The sequence below is a fragment of the Falco naumanni genome, chromosome 1 (genome assembly GCF_017639655.2).
Source record: "Falco naumanni isolate bFalNau1 chromosome 1, bFalNau1.pat, whole genome shotgun sequence".
Taxonomy (NCBI): domain Eukaryota; kingdom Metazoa; phylum Chordata; class Aves; order Falconiformes; family Falconidae; genus Falco; species Falco naumanni.
This window is the reverse complement of record NC_054054.1, coordinates 16452468-16469909: the sequence shown is the minus strand read 5'-3', so window position 1 is coordinate 16469909 and position 17442 is coordinate 16452468. Positions and strand designations below refer to the sequence as shown.

At 35.0% G+C, this 17442-nt stretch overlaps 1 protein-coding gene across 4 annotated transcripts in view; it reads left to right on the top strand.

Annotated features, from left to right (window-relative positions):
- LRBA (LPS responsive beige-like anchor protein) overlaps positions 1–17442 on the top strand; it is a 412366-nt gene that overhangs the window by 124879 nt on the left and 270045 nt on the right. For all 4 annotated transcript variants that reach the window (XM_040582452.1, XM_040582440.1, XM_040582445.1 and 1 more), the window contains one exon: positions 6119–6183. In XM_040582452.1, coding sequence (XP_040438386.1) covers positions 6119–6183 — 65 coding nt within the window. The remainder of the gene's footprint in view (positions 1–6118; positions 6184–17442) is intronic.

The window sequence follows — 17442 nt, the reverse complement described above, 5'->3', positions numbered from 1 at the left end:
AGCTATTGTTACTATAATCTTTGTGTTTTATCAGAGGAAAAGTACTGAAACATGCTTGGTTTTCTTTCTTTCTATTTTTTTTTTCTTTTTTTTACTGCTCAGTCTTGGTATTTGATACCAAGTGGGGCATGTGCCTTTTTGACTGATTTATCAATACACTAGTGTACTGCAGCACTTGCAGTTGTTCGTTAACAGCATAGGTTTGAAACAAGAGTGTTATGTGTCCTTTTCAGTCAGCTTTGCAACACTGAACATGTTTATTTCTTGAATTTCTTGTCTTTTCCAGAAGTAGGTAGTCACACATGCACAATCATAGCCCATGTTTAGTTTGTTAGTTTGATATGAGTGTATTTCAAATATTTTCCTTCAGCAGTGTGCTTGGTGTTATACCTCCACTTGAGAAGCCAACTCATCCAGTTAATTTTTACACAACTTTCTCCTAAAAGACTCATTAAAATTTTTAATACAAAGACTTTAGTTGTATACTGTCACTAGCTGAGTTTTTGACAAAAAGCAATGTCTTTTTAATGGAATACCAGCAGTAAATACTTTTTATTGTAACTGAGTGTGTTTGATAGTTTGAAAGTCTTATAAAAATAATTAGCTCTTTTATATAGTTCTAATGGCAGCCTTACAAGTTTCCCCTCGAGCAGTCTCTAATGAACAGGCCTTGATTTTTCCAGTTGGGCTTTTAGATTCCCTGAGGACTTGACTTCAGACCTTGAAGGGCAGCAGCTGCCATTTGTCTTAAGACTGGAGTTGCCAAACAGACTGACCATGTACTAATAGGACACATTTGTACAGCCTGAGTGTGTGGAACCCCGATACAGGCCTAATGATGATCATCTGTTGAGAGCTTGTAGCTGGCCAGGGTTAGAGTAACTTTTATCACCCTTATTGAAATCAAAACCTCTGTATTGATTAGCGAAATAGCTTGACTTGTTACATGGATGCCATATTAAAGCTTTCACAGACAAGCCATTGTTCAGTGTGGAATAGTATCCATTGTTTAAATTTCAATAAATCCAAGCCTGTTTGATATGTTTTTCCCTTGACAAGATGTTCTGAATTTTCAGGATAGTAGTAACTATTTTTGCAGGCTTGCTGTGTGTGTCAAGATTCAGCAACAATGCTGTTCTTCTGTAGAGAAAGGACCATAAATATAATTACTGAAATTATTTTTTTCTCAATCAATTTCTGATAGTTCTTCCATTATTGATTTATGTGTTAAATGTTATTTGAGTGTCCAGGTATGACTCACTCTATATACCGAATAACATTGCTTAAAATGTGCTACATCCTTGCAAAATTTGTTTTGTACACTTATTGTGTGCTGATTTTGATATTAAATTGCTACATAGGGTTTCTAGACATGAATTCCCATAATGTCATGTTGGTTTTAATTCTTTTCAATGGAGCTTTGTAGATTAAAATAATTTAAGTATGCATCAATTCCTTAAAAGTAATTTATGTTTGCAGATATTCTGCTTAACATACAGTCTAACTTTTTTTTCATTATGAAGACCCCAGCTGAGATACAATCTACTTTTCACTATATGTTCTTTATTGCTGAGTTCATTCAAGCCTTTAGTGGATGTGGTGCTGAGAGAGTGCTGACACCAAGTGCAAACACTGCTGAAAAGTTCTTGATAGTTTACTTTAGGCACTTAAAGATTAGTATATCTCTCTATGAACAAGTTTTTCATACAGATTTGACCTTTACTCTAGGATATAATATGTCTCCTAGTCATATGTTAACACATTTTCCCACCCTGCTCCTTAGTGCTTCATTCATAGTTGTCCGTACCAAAGTCATCCTTCTCCTTTGTTTCATAACCAAAATAAATTATTAAACTCCATCAGCTTTATGGGAAGGATGGATTAGCAAAGAATTTGCTCTTTTTTTGCTTGCTTATAAGTGTGTATTTCAACCATTAGATATAATTCTTAATTGTGAAATATGTTAGCCCTGTTAGAAGGATATTTTTAAGTTTCTGAGAAAAATGCATTATTAAGCAGTATACATGTGTATGTATATGTGAATGAAAGTAGCAGTACAGTTTGCTACAGTTGAAACCAGCAGTTTTAATCTATTGGAAATGTTTAAAATATGGTAAAGATCCATGTTTAATTGTTAGCCCATGAGACAGTTGATGGATTGGTCTTGCAAATGTTTTTATATAGCTTGAAGAATATGTATTTTATGTATTTTGGGGTGATTGTTTGAAATATGGTTATGTTTCTTTCCTGGAAGTGTACAGGTGAGGAGGGATATGTCCATTTGTTGCCTACAGGCAAGCACTTCGAATTACAGACAATTTTCCTGGCATTTGTTTGAGTGATTAGAGTTTAGGAATTTGGGTTAGATAAAGTCTCCACTGTGCATGTTGTCATATCTCCAACTGTAGGCCAGAGAGATGCTCAAGAATAAAATAGTACAAGTGTGTATAATACTCTTCTACTCTCCAGCTATTTTCAGCTTGGGGTATATTCTGAATTGGATGTAATTTCTGTGTATTTAGTTAATATCAACGTATTTTCCTTCTGTGTACTTGTGCAGTCTCCTCTTAATCCTATTGAAATTTTAGTCACCACAGCATCTTTTGATTCCACTGATCTGTGACGCACTGTGTAAAGAACCACCTGCATTTCTTGAAGTTGGCTCCTACTAGCTTCTACTTATAGAAATGCTTTTGGGCAGGCCTGTTTGGGTAAATAAGAAGCTCCTCAAGTATTAGATCTGAATGAGGATATTCAGAATGAGTAGGGAGCCAACAACAAATGGAAGAAAATGACTGATAATAAAGTTGACACTGGAAAAATCAAGTTCATTGCAGAATTCTTAAAGAACCTCTCCATTTTTCTGATGATGCCATATGATTAGAGAAATACCTTACCTTTAAGAAAGGAAATAGGAGGACCAAGTAGTATGAAAACTTTTCAATGCATTTGAGGACTGAGAGAACTACACATGTGTATGTAACTGAAATGAAATAAAATAGGACATAGAATTACTAAAGATTGTTTTACTAGGCTAATCTTATGGTCTAATGTATGTTGTAGTTTTTGGCCAGATTGTATTTCCTAGACAAAGTAGGAAGACTGGTAGTGTTCAATGTTCTCTTTTAATGATCCTTGTGCACTCTGTTAGAATGTGTTAATGAAACTTGTTGATGATCTAAAATTGGTGCTGTAGAGGACTGGGATATAATTTTGCTTATGGCAGAGTTGTGCTGTAGCTACAGGAAATGCAATACGTTATTCCATACAGAATTACAATTCAGATGAGGTTTGAAGCACCATTTCAGGAAGGGATATAGTACCTGCATTTTATCTAGAGTACTTACGGAAGTGTTTACAGATTCCATTAAGGAGGTAGGTGCAACAGTAACAACCTAGGAAATTTCCACATCAGATACAATATTTGAATAAAATGTGATTTCTTATTTATCTCCTTGTAGTGGTTGTTTTTCATTGGAGCTGTTTGTGATAGTGTTTAGTGCTTCTAGGTTTTTTTTTTCTTGCTTCACTATTGAGTGTACAGTGACCAGAAGCATTAAAAGTAGATAATGCCTCTCAGTTACTAAACATTTATAGCGTAGGAAATGATGGTCAATTAAGTACAACTTAGAACAGGTATGAAATTATTGACTTTGTTGACCTTCCCTTACAGTCCTTCCTTAGGAAAGTGCTGAAATGTGTTTTCTAGTTATTTAGTTGCATTAGTGGTTGAGTTTGAGGCTTTTAACGTGTTTTTTTCCCTAATACCTTTGGGAGATGGATAACTTAAGATGTTGATATAATAATGCAATATGCATACTGAGTGTAATTGTTTGAGAGAGAATGTATACTGTGGGGAAATATTGAATGGATCATGAAAGATGATGACCATTAGTCTTTTCTTTCAACTATTAAAATTAGCTTTAGGGTGTGTTCAGCTGTGATTTATGAAATTGTTTAGACTAACGCCTTCTTTGATGATGTCTGATGTAGAGAAAAATGCTGAAAAGTATCAGGATAAATGCACTTTCTTTTCACTTTTGGCAACCTCCATCTTCACCAATTAAATTTTCAAGTATTGTAGTGAACTCTCTTAAAGAGCAGAGCAACAGATGGACAGTATCATAAATGGAAAAAATTATTTTGCATTTCTTGAGTTTTCACACATTTAAGCTAACAGAATAGTTTCAGTTATTATGTGAAGCTAAATATTTAAAGCTTGGTATTACATTTAAAAAACTTATGATATTACATTTAAAAAACTTATGAAGATTAGTTGTATGTGCTATTTTATTTAGAATATTAGCAGTTAAAGGCTTTTTTTATTTTCATAAGAAATGCTTTTTAAAGCTATTTCAGACAGCTTGCAGACTAACTTTAAGCCATGTAATGGTGGCCATAAGAAGGCAATAGAGGAGAACTGGGGGAAGGATGGTGGGAGAAATGTTAGTAAGAGATATGTAGCAATAAGAACCAATAATGCTACTTGATGTAGCCATAAAGAAACCCACAAAACCCAAACGCCCCTATATATGATAACATGTAAATGGAACTGAGCTGACACTTAGAATATTGCTTGCTTATTAATGCATGTAAACTAGTTATATAAAACCTCATGAAATACATTTATAATTCACGATTAATAATACATGACAAATTCCAATTATTCTACTCTTAATAATGACTACTTGAAAATTGTAATACATTGTTGCAACTTAAAAATGATAAAACAATATGTTGGGCCTGGAACATGTCAAGCCTTGAGAGATCAGTTATCTCTCCCCTGCATTTGAAATTTGGAAATCTTTTTTTCTTTTTGAGGGGGCGGGGTGAGGCAGGATGTAAATTGTAAAGGAACATTATTCAAGTGTTTTTTGCGTATATCTGATCAAACCTTCATGTCACTGACTGAGAGGTAGTTCTGCAACACTGAGCAGCAAAAAAACGTACCTTGTTGAAACTGGGTATTAAAAATGCCTACATTGAGGTATCTGAAATTTGTTTGAGATATTTGTGGTTTTGCAATTTTGGCGTGTTTTGGAGCTCATGAGATTTTTTGAAAAGAACCACAGTGGTAGAAGTACTGCTATGAATGATACTAGGATTATTATTTCATACAGCAAAGACCGAAGCTGACATGGGAAAGCATATGAAACTTAAGTATCTGTCTGCTGCAGTCTGTCTCTTGTATTAGTTTAGAAGAGCAGTAGATGTTAAACTAAAAGTTGCATTTGGCCTGTTCTATCCAAATGCCTCTACATTTTCCCCAAAATATAAGGTTCACACATTTACTACCCTAATTTTTGGCTGTCAACTTGTTCTTATTGAGCCTAGGAGGATTAAAAAACATCTTCTTTGTGTTTTTGTTAACCAGTTTTCTCTTCTCTTCAGCTTTCAAATGGGGGAAGCAAGCCCCAGGGATAGGTCATCTAGGTTGGTTGCTTTCCACTGTTTCTCTTCTGGGGGCCAGGGAAAACCTGCCTACCTACATTAGAGATGTAGAATTCTGCTGTAATTCAGAGTTCAGTTGGATGTAAGAGATGTGCAGTGCATGTGTCTGCTGTTGCTGTCATTTCAGTGTGTTAAAAATGTGTTAACATTTTTTGGAAACATACTGGGTGTTAATGATGCAATATTTGGATCATTAGCAGATTTTTTTTTTTGAGTAGAGATGGCTATGTGATGCTGAGGTGAGATTATCAGCATATATGTTAAATAGACTTCAAGCTATAAGAGAAATCTGTATCTAAAGAATAAGCCTTCCATTAATGTGAAACAATTTTTCTAGCGTGACCAAGGTTCAATAAGGTGAAGAGCATCAGTGAAACCAGAGTAAGTTCAGAATTATTACATAACATAGCAAACGAAAAACATGCAATAATTTGTGGAATGTTTTTGTAGTTCCTTCTCCCACAGAAGATGACAGAGTAAATTATACTGTTCTGTTTCTTCATGCTGTCAATGTTTCCTTCCTGATTAGCACACCACTAAAGCCGTATATGTTTGCTAATGGTGGTGTACATTGTTAAAATTGAAAAGAAAATGCATGACTTTGTAGCTGAAAATGTTTTTTCTTAGTTCTGTTTTTGTACAACTAGTGTTCTTTTGTTTTTCCTAGGAGTGGCAGAACTCTATACAAAAGAATGCTGGCCTTGCCTTTATTGAGCTTGTCAATGAAGGAAGGTAAGTCGTAATATTTGATATCATCTCTGCCTTAGCCTTTAAGAAGTTGTGTGGCTTGAAAATTTTTTCAAAGAATTTTTCCTTCTGCCTTTTTGTGTCATTTCCTTGGAGTTTTACAAGCATGATTTCACAGTCTTTAATACTTCAGTTTTAATGCTGAATTTTGCAGAATCTGAATACCGTTTAGTTTCGTTAAATATTTCACTTATTGGTGTGTCATGGATTTTCTTTTTTCCTGTCCTTGTGCACTGGTTAAGGTTGAAGCAATAATTTGTATTCAACTAATCTATTGAGGAAGCAAATTGATATTTGGAAGACATTATAGCTAGGAATTGTAAGATAAGCCTCTGTCTCAAAAATTAGATTCCATTTTGCTCATATATTTCCTATCTACATCATAAAATAGAAAGGAAGGGAGTCCCTTTAACAGCAACTACTACTTAATATTACCAATTAGTTTAATATTCTATCTGTAACTATATATGTATATTACTGGAACTTATAGAAAATGACAGAGCAGGTGATGGGGCCATGCTCTTTGACTTCTACTGACTATTCAGAACCATCAATATTTTCTTCATTAGGAATTGATTGTTGAGGCAGACTAAGAGCAATATGTACTTTTTCCTAAAGGTTTGAGTTTTTTTTAAGATATCTTAACGAGTTAGCTAAGGAGTATTATAAGAAATACCATTTATCTAAATCTAAATTCTGTTAGTAACTTGAGCTAGTAAGAATCCCAACAGAAAATAAATTTTACAGGATTAGGACAGCTACTGAATTAAAAAAAAATCACATAAATTAAAATGCTATATAAATATATTTTTATTATCGTAAGAATAAGGGAAAAGATTGAGACATTTCTTTTAAAATGTGTGGATGTTCTCAAGATACATAAAAATAATGGCCATTTTAATGGTTGCATTTCAGTTTATAGTGAGAGAAACACCATTCTGAGGCAGAAAAAACGTTTTGCTACTAGTCTTGATCCCAAGGGCCAAGGTAAAGTAACAAGGGTGTTCAGTTACAGTGTTAAGATCTAGCCTGTAGTTGTTTCCTATTATGTGAGGCTGACCTGTCTTGACCTTACTTACAAAGTGCCTGCTATAAATTTGGCCCTTGATTAATGTTTTATTAGCATAGATAACATAGGGATCCCACACACATGTAAACCATGATGTAAGGTTCATCTGTGTAAGATGATTATCATGAACAAATCAGTTGATGAGACAAAGTTGTAAGTAGCAGTTGCCTGGTAGTTTATTCAGCTTGTCCAGGTCAAGCTTTCAGAGAGCATTCTATCAGTAAACTGTTTGGAATTGACTATTTTCTTTTAAAAACCTGCAGTGCCCATCACAGACAGATGGAATCACTCTCCCACCTCCATAAACAACATCAATAACTTATAGTCTAGCCTTAGCAGAGTGGTTGTCTCAGGGACAAATGATCCCTTGAAGACTGAAAAGTGTGGTTTTGGTTAGCAGAAAATATCTAAGTACTTGTTACTTCATTTCATTTCTGACTTGTAGCAGAGTTGTTCTTTTAAAATGCGGGAACACAGCTTTCATTATGGGGAAGAGGAGAAGGGGATTAATTTCTTAAACATAGCTCCTTTTATTTGTCTCAATTTTTCTCCATTGCTCTTTATAGGAGCCTTTACAGTTATTGCTGAATTGGTCTTTATCATGCTTTGTGGCTTTTCAGCATTCTCTAAAATGAAACTATTATCCCTCATATGACATGACCTATGTTCCAGAACTGCTCTTTTCTTCTCTTTATACACGGTGCACATTCCTTTCTTGCACATATACTAACACACTAAAACATTTTAGGCCTTACATTTTATTGTATTTGTTATTGTTTTGTGTATTTTTGTTATACTGTTATAATCTTCAAAACTCCAAAAGATGAAATATTTTAATTAAAATTTAAAAATCAAATAGCTGAATGATATACTAATTTAGACTTTAACTGCATAATTGTATAATAAAAGTTGGATTTTAAAACTGTTTCTGTAAGCACTAAAGAAAAGAAGACAAGGTAGTTGTACAGAGGACGGAACTGATTTCAGCAAGTAAGGAAGGATGTCAGTGGGGTACCATGACATGTGGAGTGTTAGAATAAATAAAATTAAGGACTGGAAGAACTGCCAAGAATTTGTGGAATCACAGAATTGCTATTGTTTGAGGCCTTGGTGAAGAAAGTCTTGGTCATCCTATAACCTTTCTAAACTAGGGTTTTATTACCAATGTTTATTACTGTTTTCTTGAACTAACGAGACTAGAGTATCTTTAGATACTAGAGAAACTAGAGAGTCTGAAGTGTGTTCTACTGCTTTTGTTTATCAGGCAAATAAGACAAATAAAATTATTTTTCTGGAAGAGGTCTAGAAGAAGAGATCTAAATCTCTTCTCATATTTGCTTTGAAATGTATTTTTTGCTTTTATGTGAAAGGTATGAATGTACTTCTCTCTCTCACAGCAGTTGAAAGTTTTATGTTTAGGCTTGCCATGTTTTGGCTAGGATTCCCTGGACAGAAATACGTGCAGAAAGTTTGCCTCTGGGACTCATAATATCTACAGTGTGTGTGCTGCATTCAGAATGTGTTGGTCTGAATTTCTTCATGTTCACAAATAACTAATGTGTTAGACATATAGTTGCTCTCAGGCTTTCCAGCCTGTTTGTACCCAGTGAAATTTTGATTTTTGAACTGAAAAAGAAAAAAATCTCCAAACAGGGGATTAGTGTGTGAAAATACAGAACCATAAACCTACCTAAAACTGAAATACACAACTGAAGTCTTTTGAAGGCCAGGTTACAAGCACAGTAAAACAAACAAAAATAACCCCAACCAGAAAAAAGCCTATGTAGAAGAACAGGAAAGTATAGAATGTAAGTGAAAAGCTAAAGGAGCAGGTATTAGAAAATAATCTCTTTCTGGGCATGAAAAGAAATGTTAGTTCCAGTACATTGCTACATTGAACATTAATCTGTTTTTAATAAAAATGAGTAAGTATTGTTCATTATTTTTGTACTATCTGGGAACACTCTTACGCTTTTTGAAACCTTGTGCCTGTACCCACTGCTTCTCTATGTACTGAGCCATCTGTGCAGAAAAAGTATAGATTGCAAAATGTTTTCCTTAGCCTGCTGAACTTCTGTCGGTCTAGATTTCAGTCTTTGCGCTTGCCTTTCACCTTTGGGCCCTCATTTTAGGGAGAGTCTGTTTTGGAACCTCAACCCGAACGCTTACTGATGAGGGAATTTGTTCACTGAAACCATTCTTTAGGTGTTATTTGGTTCACTGCCATGGCTGGCCCTATCCTTAGGAGACTTCCAACGTGTCCAGACAGATTCCTTTTTTTCCACTACGAAACTAGTTATGTTTCCTGCTTATGCAGGAGATGGTCAGTCTATAATTTCTGAACTGAAAAAAAGAAGAGCTTTGTTTTACCTCCTTGCATATACAAATGTCTCTTTTGTTAGACGCTTATTTCCTCTACTTGACTAGTTAGCAAACAACTCCTTTGCTCTGTGAAGGTTAAAACTCTCTCCTGTCGCTTTGATTCATTAACACACTTTAGTGTGAAACATCTCTTATGCTAGACCTTGTTTTCTGTATCAGTCAGTGCACTAACAAACGTACTCGAGCTTGAGACTAGGCATGACAGTTATTATCCCCTTTGGGGTGATAATGGGTTTGGCCTGGCAGGGGTTGAGGGATCAGTCTCCTAAGCATGCTGCAGCAATTATTCTTTCTGATTTTCAGTTGAAGAGACTCTTGAAGATACTTAATTTTAATTTTCTCAAGCATAGTTTTATTGGTCATCCAAAGAATTAAGTGCTGTGTTCTATACATATATTTTTATACATCTCTAAATGAATATTCAGACAGCAGTTGCTTTAAAAAAGTCACAAAATGTTTGGTCGAAAGATAACCTCATTAAACTAGCAGAATGCATATATAATTTAGTCTCCTTTTGCCTTTTCCCTTTCAAATCCTTTACCAAAACAAACAAACCAAAACTGAAGGATTCACAAGTGTATCCAGGAGAAGCAGAACTAATGAAGTTTGGTTTTCTGTAACTTTTTCTTATTGCTACCTTCTCTATTGCCTAATGAGGAATGAAATCTAATCAAAATTATTCTGCCATGTCAGAGGATTTTCCTACATTGGATTTTAAGTATTTTTTTTTTTTTTTTAGGAAGCTTACAAGGGGTTTTGTCCTCTGTTGGATATAAAATGTAATGATTTTGAGGAACTTTAGCCTTTTATTAAAAAAAGTTTGTTGGAATTTAGTGAATTAAAAAACAATGGGTGAAAGAGGGAGATATCATGCAAATCTAATATCCTTAGCAAGTAAAATTTCCATCAACCAACCAAAAAAGCCCCAAACTTCTCCAGAAATAAATGTATATAATGGATATTATTTTCCCAATACATAACAACCAGTAGTATAAAGTCTGAAATGCTGTAATCATCTGTCTTTTTTTTGTAGACAGAGCTGTACTAAAAAAATGTCAACATATGTCACCTACTTTTCCTTTTCTTAAATTGTATGTATTACTTTTGACTGGTCATAGATGCAAATATTTTTTAATATTGAAATAGTTGGCAAACTAGTTGGCCAATTACTTCCACACTTTCCTAATGGAAAATAGGGGACAGATGTAGGCTGCTCCATTCAATTGTCTTTCACTTGCAATAGTGCGGTCGGTCATTCTCAAGGAATGAATGTTAGAGAATGTGTTGCCATAGGAGCAACTACTGTGATGGAAAATAGTTAGAAAAATACAGCTATTAATAAAAAAATGGATGATAACTGACACACTTATGCTTTGTGCATAATTGACCAAAAAAGGCTCAGGAAAAAAATGATAAATATAGTCACATCCAAAGTAGCATCGATATCAGTCTGCTCCCCTTATTGCAGCCTCTTTGCCCTAAGATTCTGATAACATAGAACCTGCACCTCGGCTTGGATTTGTAAGAGGAAAGGAAAGTGTTTTCCACATTTCCTTGCTTTTTTATTTTTAGCAACCCATTCTGTTTAAGTTATAGGTTTTATATAAGAGGATTTTGGTGATTTGTTTTCTGAGTTTTTCTGTTCTTTTGGTTTCATAGCAGAAGCAGCTTTTTTAATGTGTGAATTTGACCTATAGAAGATCATTAGGCTAGACTTTAAACAACATTTTATATGTGCTGAAAATTAGAAGTTGTAGCCTGGATGTGTTTCAGAGACTGACAAGTGACTTTGAGATGAGGTTCTTGACACTACATGATTTTCTTTCTGCATGTGTGTGCGCTAAGGTATAGTGTGACATGCACAACCATTTTTAAAACAGTTTATTATTTCACTGAGTTTTGTTTGATCGTTTGTGCATGGATTTAAATTACATCTTTTGTGTAAGTGGAAACATATGATCTTTGCTGTAACTTAATGAGTAAGCAGAAGCCTTTTGGGGAGAAATGTGTCTTAATGATTAAAAATTAAGCTTTTATTATTGGAGATGCTAGTAACTTTGGACGATATATGTGTGACAAAGTTAGGTTTTGCTTGTGAGAATATGTCATTGATTTGCTGAGTCTATAAAAAAGCAAAATCATAAAACACTTCCGAGTACCTGGGAATTCTTAAATGTTCTTTTTATGTAGAAAGTTTTTAGTAACAACTGCTTTAAAAAAATAAATGCAAGAGTAACAAGAAGGTATATTTCTACTGCACTCTATGTGTATACATGTATTGCTATCTGATTGAAAATTTTCAGAAATGATCTGTTGTACTGCCATGCAGTCTCTCTCAGAATGTGAACACAACCTCATATCAGTTTTCACTAGGCTCTGATGTGTGTGTCCTAAATGGCTATGCTAGATAGAAAAGATTGCATTGATGTGCCCCTTCCTAGCTGTCCTTTAGGAGTGCTGTTAAGTTTTATGCTATTGCGTGTCCAAGTCAGCATTTTGGTGAGTCTGTGCAATTTTGTGTGGTGTGGGTTTTTTTTTTTTTTAATTTGTTTTTTTTTCCTACCCTATTTTAAGGGGGTAAATGCATTCAGACTTCAGTCTCAAGGACCTTATGGACTTGTCTGTATTTTTTGATGATTGAATAGCGTATCTGTGTTCCATGAAGCAATTGTAAAATTTCCTTGCAGTAGTAATTCCAACACGTAGCACATGGAGCAGTCAGATCCCATAAAAGACAGTGTGTATCCATGTAGAACATACTGCCTTTTGAAGTAAGAGAATCTCATATGTTGGGTTTGAGGAGTGCAAGTAGGAAAGCTTACCTTTCTTGGCTATCTTGGAGTTCTCTGTTGTGGTAGTGTCTGGAACATACATAATCTCTCCCTGTAGTATTCTGGGAGATTTATGCCTAAACAGCTGTTGTAAATGTCACCTTCTGTAATGTAATGTAATGTAAACTCTTCTGTATTTTGACTGAAATTGATAATTATTGGACATCAGTAATACTAACTCAGAATTTATCCATCTCTCATTTTCTTTGCTTGTGCATATTTTTCTGTTCCGTTTTTTCCCTCTTCTGCCTTCTCCTTTTCCTTGTTGTAGGGAGAAACTTGTCTTTTTACTTAATCATCTAACCATTCAGAAACCAGAAATCAGAGTAAGATTTCTTGCTTTGTGTCTTATAGTTTTCTCTTCCAGCACAACAATAAAAATCAGAATATCTCATGTATTTGACATGAACTCCTTCTTTCAGTGGTTTAGCACTTCATTCCTGACAAGTGCACAAGTATGTATTTGACTTCCAGCATGGGATCTGTCTTCTTGCTTGTTTTCACTAGGCTGTTTGTCTTTTCAAAGTTAATCGCATTTAAAATATTTCAGTCCAGAAACAGAGTGGTTAGATAAAGGAAGAGAAGTTTGAGACCTTGAATCTGATGCGTACTGAAAACGGAAGAGCAAGCCTGGTATCCAGTCTTTACCCCCATAGGTGTTACGTCTAACTTGTATGGAACATGTCCATCCACACTGCATCCACAGTCTTCTCGTGTTAAAGATCAGAGAAAGTCTTAATTCAATAACTTGTCATAAATAAAGCCAAACCAGAAGGGTATCTGTCAGGGAAGGAGGAGTGTAAATTGCCACATTCAACAGCATTTTGGTGTTTAATAACACTGAAAGAAATCAGATATGTGAGAGTAGTGTAAGGCTAAGATGGTCCCATTGTGGGTCTGCATACAGAGATTATGAAGCATAGGCAAGTAGGAAATGAGACTTCAGTTTTTCTTTCAGCTTGGATGTGCATGGTTTGAAAAAAGACAAGAAATTTAATTAATCTGTTTATTTAGTCAAAGAAATGAAAAACTGGCCATTTGCTGTGAAAAAGTATTTATAAAGAGATGTTTTGGATAGACTTGTCATTTAACAAAAAGAACTGATGTGATCTAGTTGCTGGAATAAAAATCTGGATAAAAGCAGACAAGAAATAGTTGCAGAGGTTTTTTTCTGTGTGTTTTGTTTTGTTTGGTGGTTGTTTTTTTTTAAAACTGGCAGTAAGTACCTTATAGAACTTCTTTATAGGGAAATGCGGTATAAAATATCTTCAAATCTTAAAACCCAAAAAATGTTGGGGCATCTTTCTGAAAGATGCGCTGTAGCTCAAACAGAATCTACAGCCTTGATACAGGAAATGAAATTATTTTGGTGAAAACATGCGTGATCATTTCTGTGTAGGAGACCAGAGCAGGTACCAGATCATTTAAATCCGCTAAATGTACTTACTGTCTTAGTAAGGAAAATCAGATTTTTCTAAACATCTTTTTTTTTTTTTTTCCTTAGAAGAAAGCATTTGTCTCTGTTATTCGATCTAGTTTGTAAAGGTTGTAATCACTCTCATATGTACAAAGTATGTTGTATGTAGTTTGGAGTTGAACTAATACTTTTGCAAGAGTCAGATTGTTGTCCTTGCCTCAGCAGTGGTCTACTCAGCTGGAAACAGTTGTTTCTATTGCAAGCAGTGAGCCACACTTAACAAATTTCTGTTCAATGTTTGCCTCAAATGGAAAAGTAGCAGCTGCCAAGGTTCCCAAAATTAGTGTTTAGAAGCAGATGATTAAAACTTAGTTTTAGACATGTAAGCAGAGGTGTGTTCATTTACAGAGGTGCTGAGAGCTTGTATTTGCCTTTGATTTCTAAATATGGCTATAGGCTCCTCTATTATATCATGCCATCATTATATTTATGTATAGATATATATTTAGTTTGCTAAGTTGCACACTTCAAGAAGGAAATTCAAAGCAGGAATCTGAGTGGCATGCTATGTATGTGGATACTGTTCTCATAAAGAATATCCAAAGTGACCTAAATAATGATATAGTTAGAAGTCAGTCTAAGCATATGCAGTGTTTGGAAAAGGTGACTGCAAAAAAATATTAAAATTTTAAGTTCTTGAATGTAAATAATGAACACAGCTGTCATGGTATAAACTAGTAAATTATTTCATACAGGCTTGATTTGCGTTAGTAAATATTTTTTATCCTCATCTCCTGAAGACCTTTTGTTACTGAATTTGGCAATTTGCAAGAAAGGGATTGTATAATAATTGATACCTAAGAACAGGAAGCTTTTACCTTTTTCTGACAACAGCTTGAAGTTACCAGTAGGTGCTTATGCTAAGCTTGGGCAATTCCTTAGTTATTAACCATCAGAATTTTTGGTTGCCAAAATGACAAATTTGACTAGGGTTTATTTGCAGAGTGATGTGTAAGTTTTATCTAGGTGGCCTACTCCTGTATGGATTATCATACAGAAAATGAGGAAGGCGTGTGGGATTAGTAAGGAGACGCGGGGCTGACAAAAGTGACAACTGATCCATAGGAAACCAAGCTCTTTCTGATACTCAAAAGCTATTTGTTTTTATTAGGTACACTTCTAGTCTGTTTTGAGAATGTTGTTCCTGTGTGAGGGAATGTGGTTCTTTGCTTTGTTTGGAACAAGTCCATCATCTCTGCAAATGCATAGTGAGTGCCAGTGTATAGTCAGTTATGTATCAGGCTGCTTACTTGTTACATTTAAGAGATAAAGAAGAAAATCCATGTTGTAAAACATTAAAATCAATTATTATATAGGATGTATTCTTGAACAGATAAAAGAAGTTGGAATTTTTTAGAGGATCACTAATGTTAGATTAAAAGTGGACCTTTTAGAGGATAACCAGTGTTTTTCAAAGTCTGACCAGGTCAGCAGAAGGTATCGGTATTCACAAACTCAATGAAAACAGTTGGATACTGTCCAACAGTGTGAAATGTAAATTGTAATATATAATATCGTAATACATGACTGTTTATGAACCCTGCATTTTTTTTTTTAGAAAGTTCTTAGTTTAATAAAAAAATATGTTTATTTAAATGCTTATGTGACAGATCTGAATGTGCTTCTGGGGATCTTGGAGAAAGAGGGTAATCAAATGCTTGGAATCTGCCCAGAGTATGAAATTGGTTATGTGAAGTTTTTTTTGTTGCTGGTTTATTAGTAGTGATTTATTTTTAGCTGAACATTATTGTAAATTAGTAGAGACAGAGGTTTGGTGTTTCTTTTTTCAGTGTATGAGGAATGTCTTCTGAACTAGTTTATTTTCCCAATTTTTTTGAGCCATGTGTTCCTGGTTTCATCTAGGATAGAGTTAATCTTTTTCTTAGTAGCTGGTGCAGTGCTGTGTTTTGGATATAGTATGAGAAGGATGTTGATAACACACTGATGTTTTAGTTGTTGCTAGGTAGTGTTTATACTAAGTCAAGGACTTTTCAGTTTCTCAGGCCCTGCCAGCAAAAGGCTGGAGGGGCACAAGAAATTGGGAGGGGACACAGCCAGGGCAGCTGACCTGAACTGGCCAAAGGGGTATTCCATACCATGGGACATCATGCTGAGCATATAAACTGGGGGGAGCTGGCTGAGGCCTTGGATTCTCTTCTTTGGGGGCTGGCTGGGCATTGGTCAGTGGGTGATAGCAATCACTGGGTTTTTTTCCCCTTTCCTCCACATTACAATATTATTAAAATAATTTTTAAATTAAATATATTTTAATTATTTTTTTATCTCAGCTGGTGAGTTTTACCTTTCTCTGATCTCCTTCCCATCCCTCTGTGGGGGCAGGCAATGAACGAGCAGCTGTGTGGTACTCTGTTGCTGGCTGGGGTTAAATCAGGACACCATGAAAAGTTATGAAATTGAAGTTACATTATTGCAGCAGTATTGGTTCTGCAAGTTTTTGAAAGTAAAAGTTTGCCACTAATGCATGCAAATAAATCGGCCAAATTGTACGTTTATTGATCAACAGCTACTTCCATTCTAAAAGTGACCAAAATTGAAAAAAAAAAAAAAAATAGAAAAAATTATAATGTGGTTCTAAAACAGTGTCTTCCGTACAGGCCTCCTCAAACAGAAGGTGAAGTCGTGCTTCAAACAATGAATTTTGCATATTTCTTTTTTCAAGGCTTCATCCATGGCGAGACAGTAATCCGCTGACTTAACTGGTTTGTGATCACATGGCTTCATTTAGCTCTTGTGCTGCAGTGTTCCTAGCCTGGCAGTGACACAGGCAAGGAACAAAGAGCTTCAGGTGGTGTTCTGCCTCTGGATTTCTTCTCGTTGGAAGTCGCAAGCCTACTGCAATTGTGTGAATAGGGTAGGAAAAGGCATAGCAGAGCATTGATGCCATACTATGAAACATACAGATAGAGACAGGTGGAGCCTTAGTGCAGATAAATTAAGTTCTAGAGGATAAAATGGACATTGTATACATTGGAAGGCATCCTGCATAATAGATCCTGTGTTTTTAAAGAAAGGCTCTCAGTAGACTCAGAACTTGTTGAAATGTATTTTAGCTTATATGTGAAAGGCAAGCAAGCGGGTTTATATTCTGCTACTCTTTTCTACATTAGCAACTGAAAACCTTTTTTTTTTTTTTTTTTAAAAAAAAAAAGCTTTAATAACAGATATTTTGAAAAACTAATCGGTAGAGCCTGTAGTGGATTTATCTGGTGTCTTTGAGTGATCCTGTGGAAACTGCACCTTCTAAAACAGTGTTGCTGCTGTATAGCCAGTTTTAATTTTATGAATCCCAGTGTAACTAATTAAAAAGGAAATGTTTTTAGTAACAATATGTGAACTCACAGAATAATTGGGTTGTAATTCAATCTGTCGGCTCTGCTGCCATTCATAAACTTAGGGTTTACGAAGGCCTCGGAAATCTCAGATTGAATTACAGCTTTATTCTGTACATAACCTGGAACAATGTA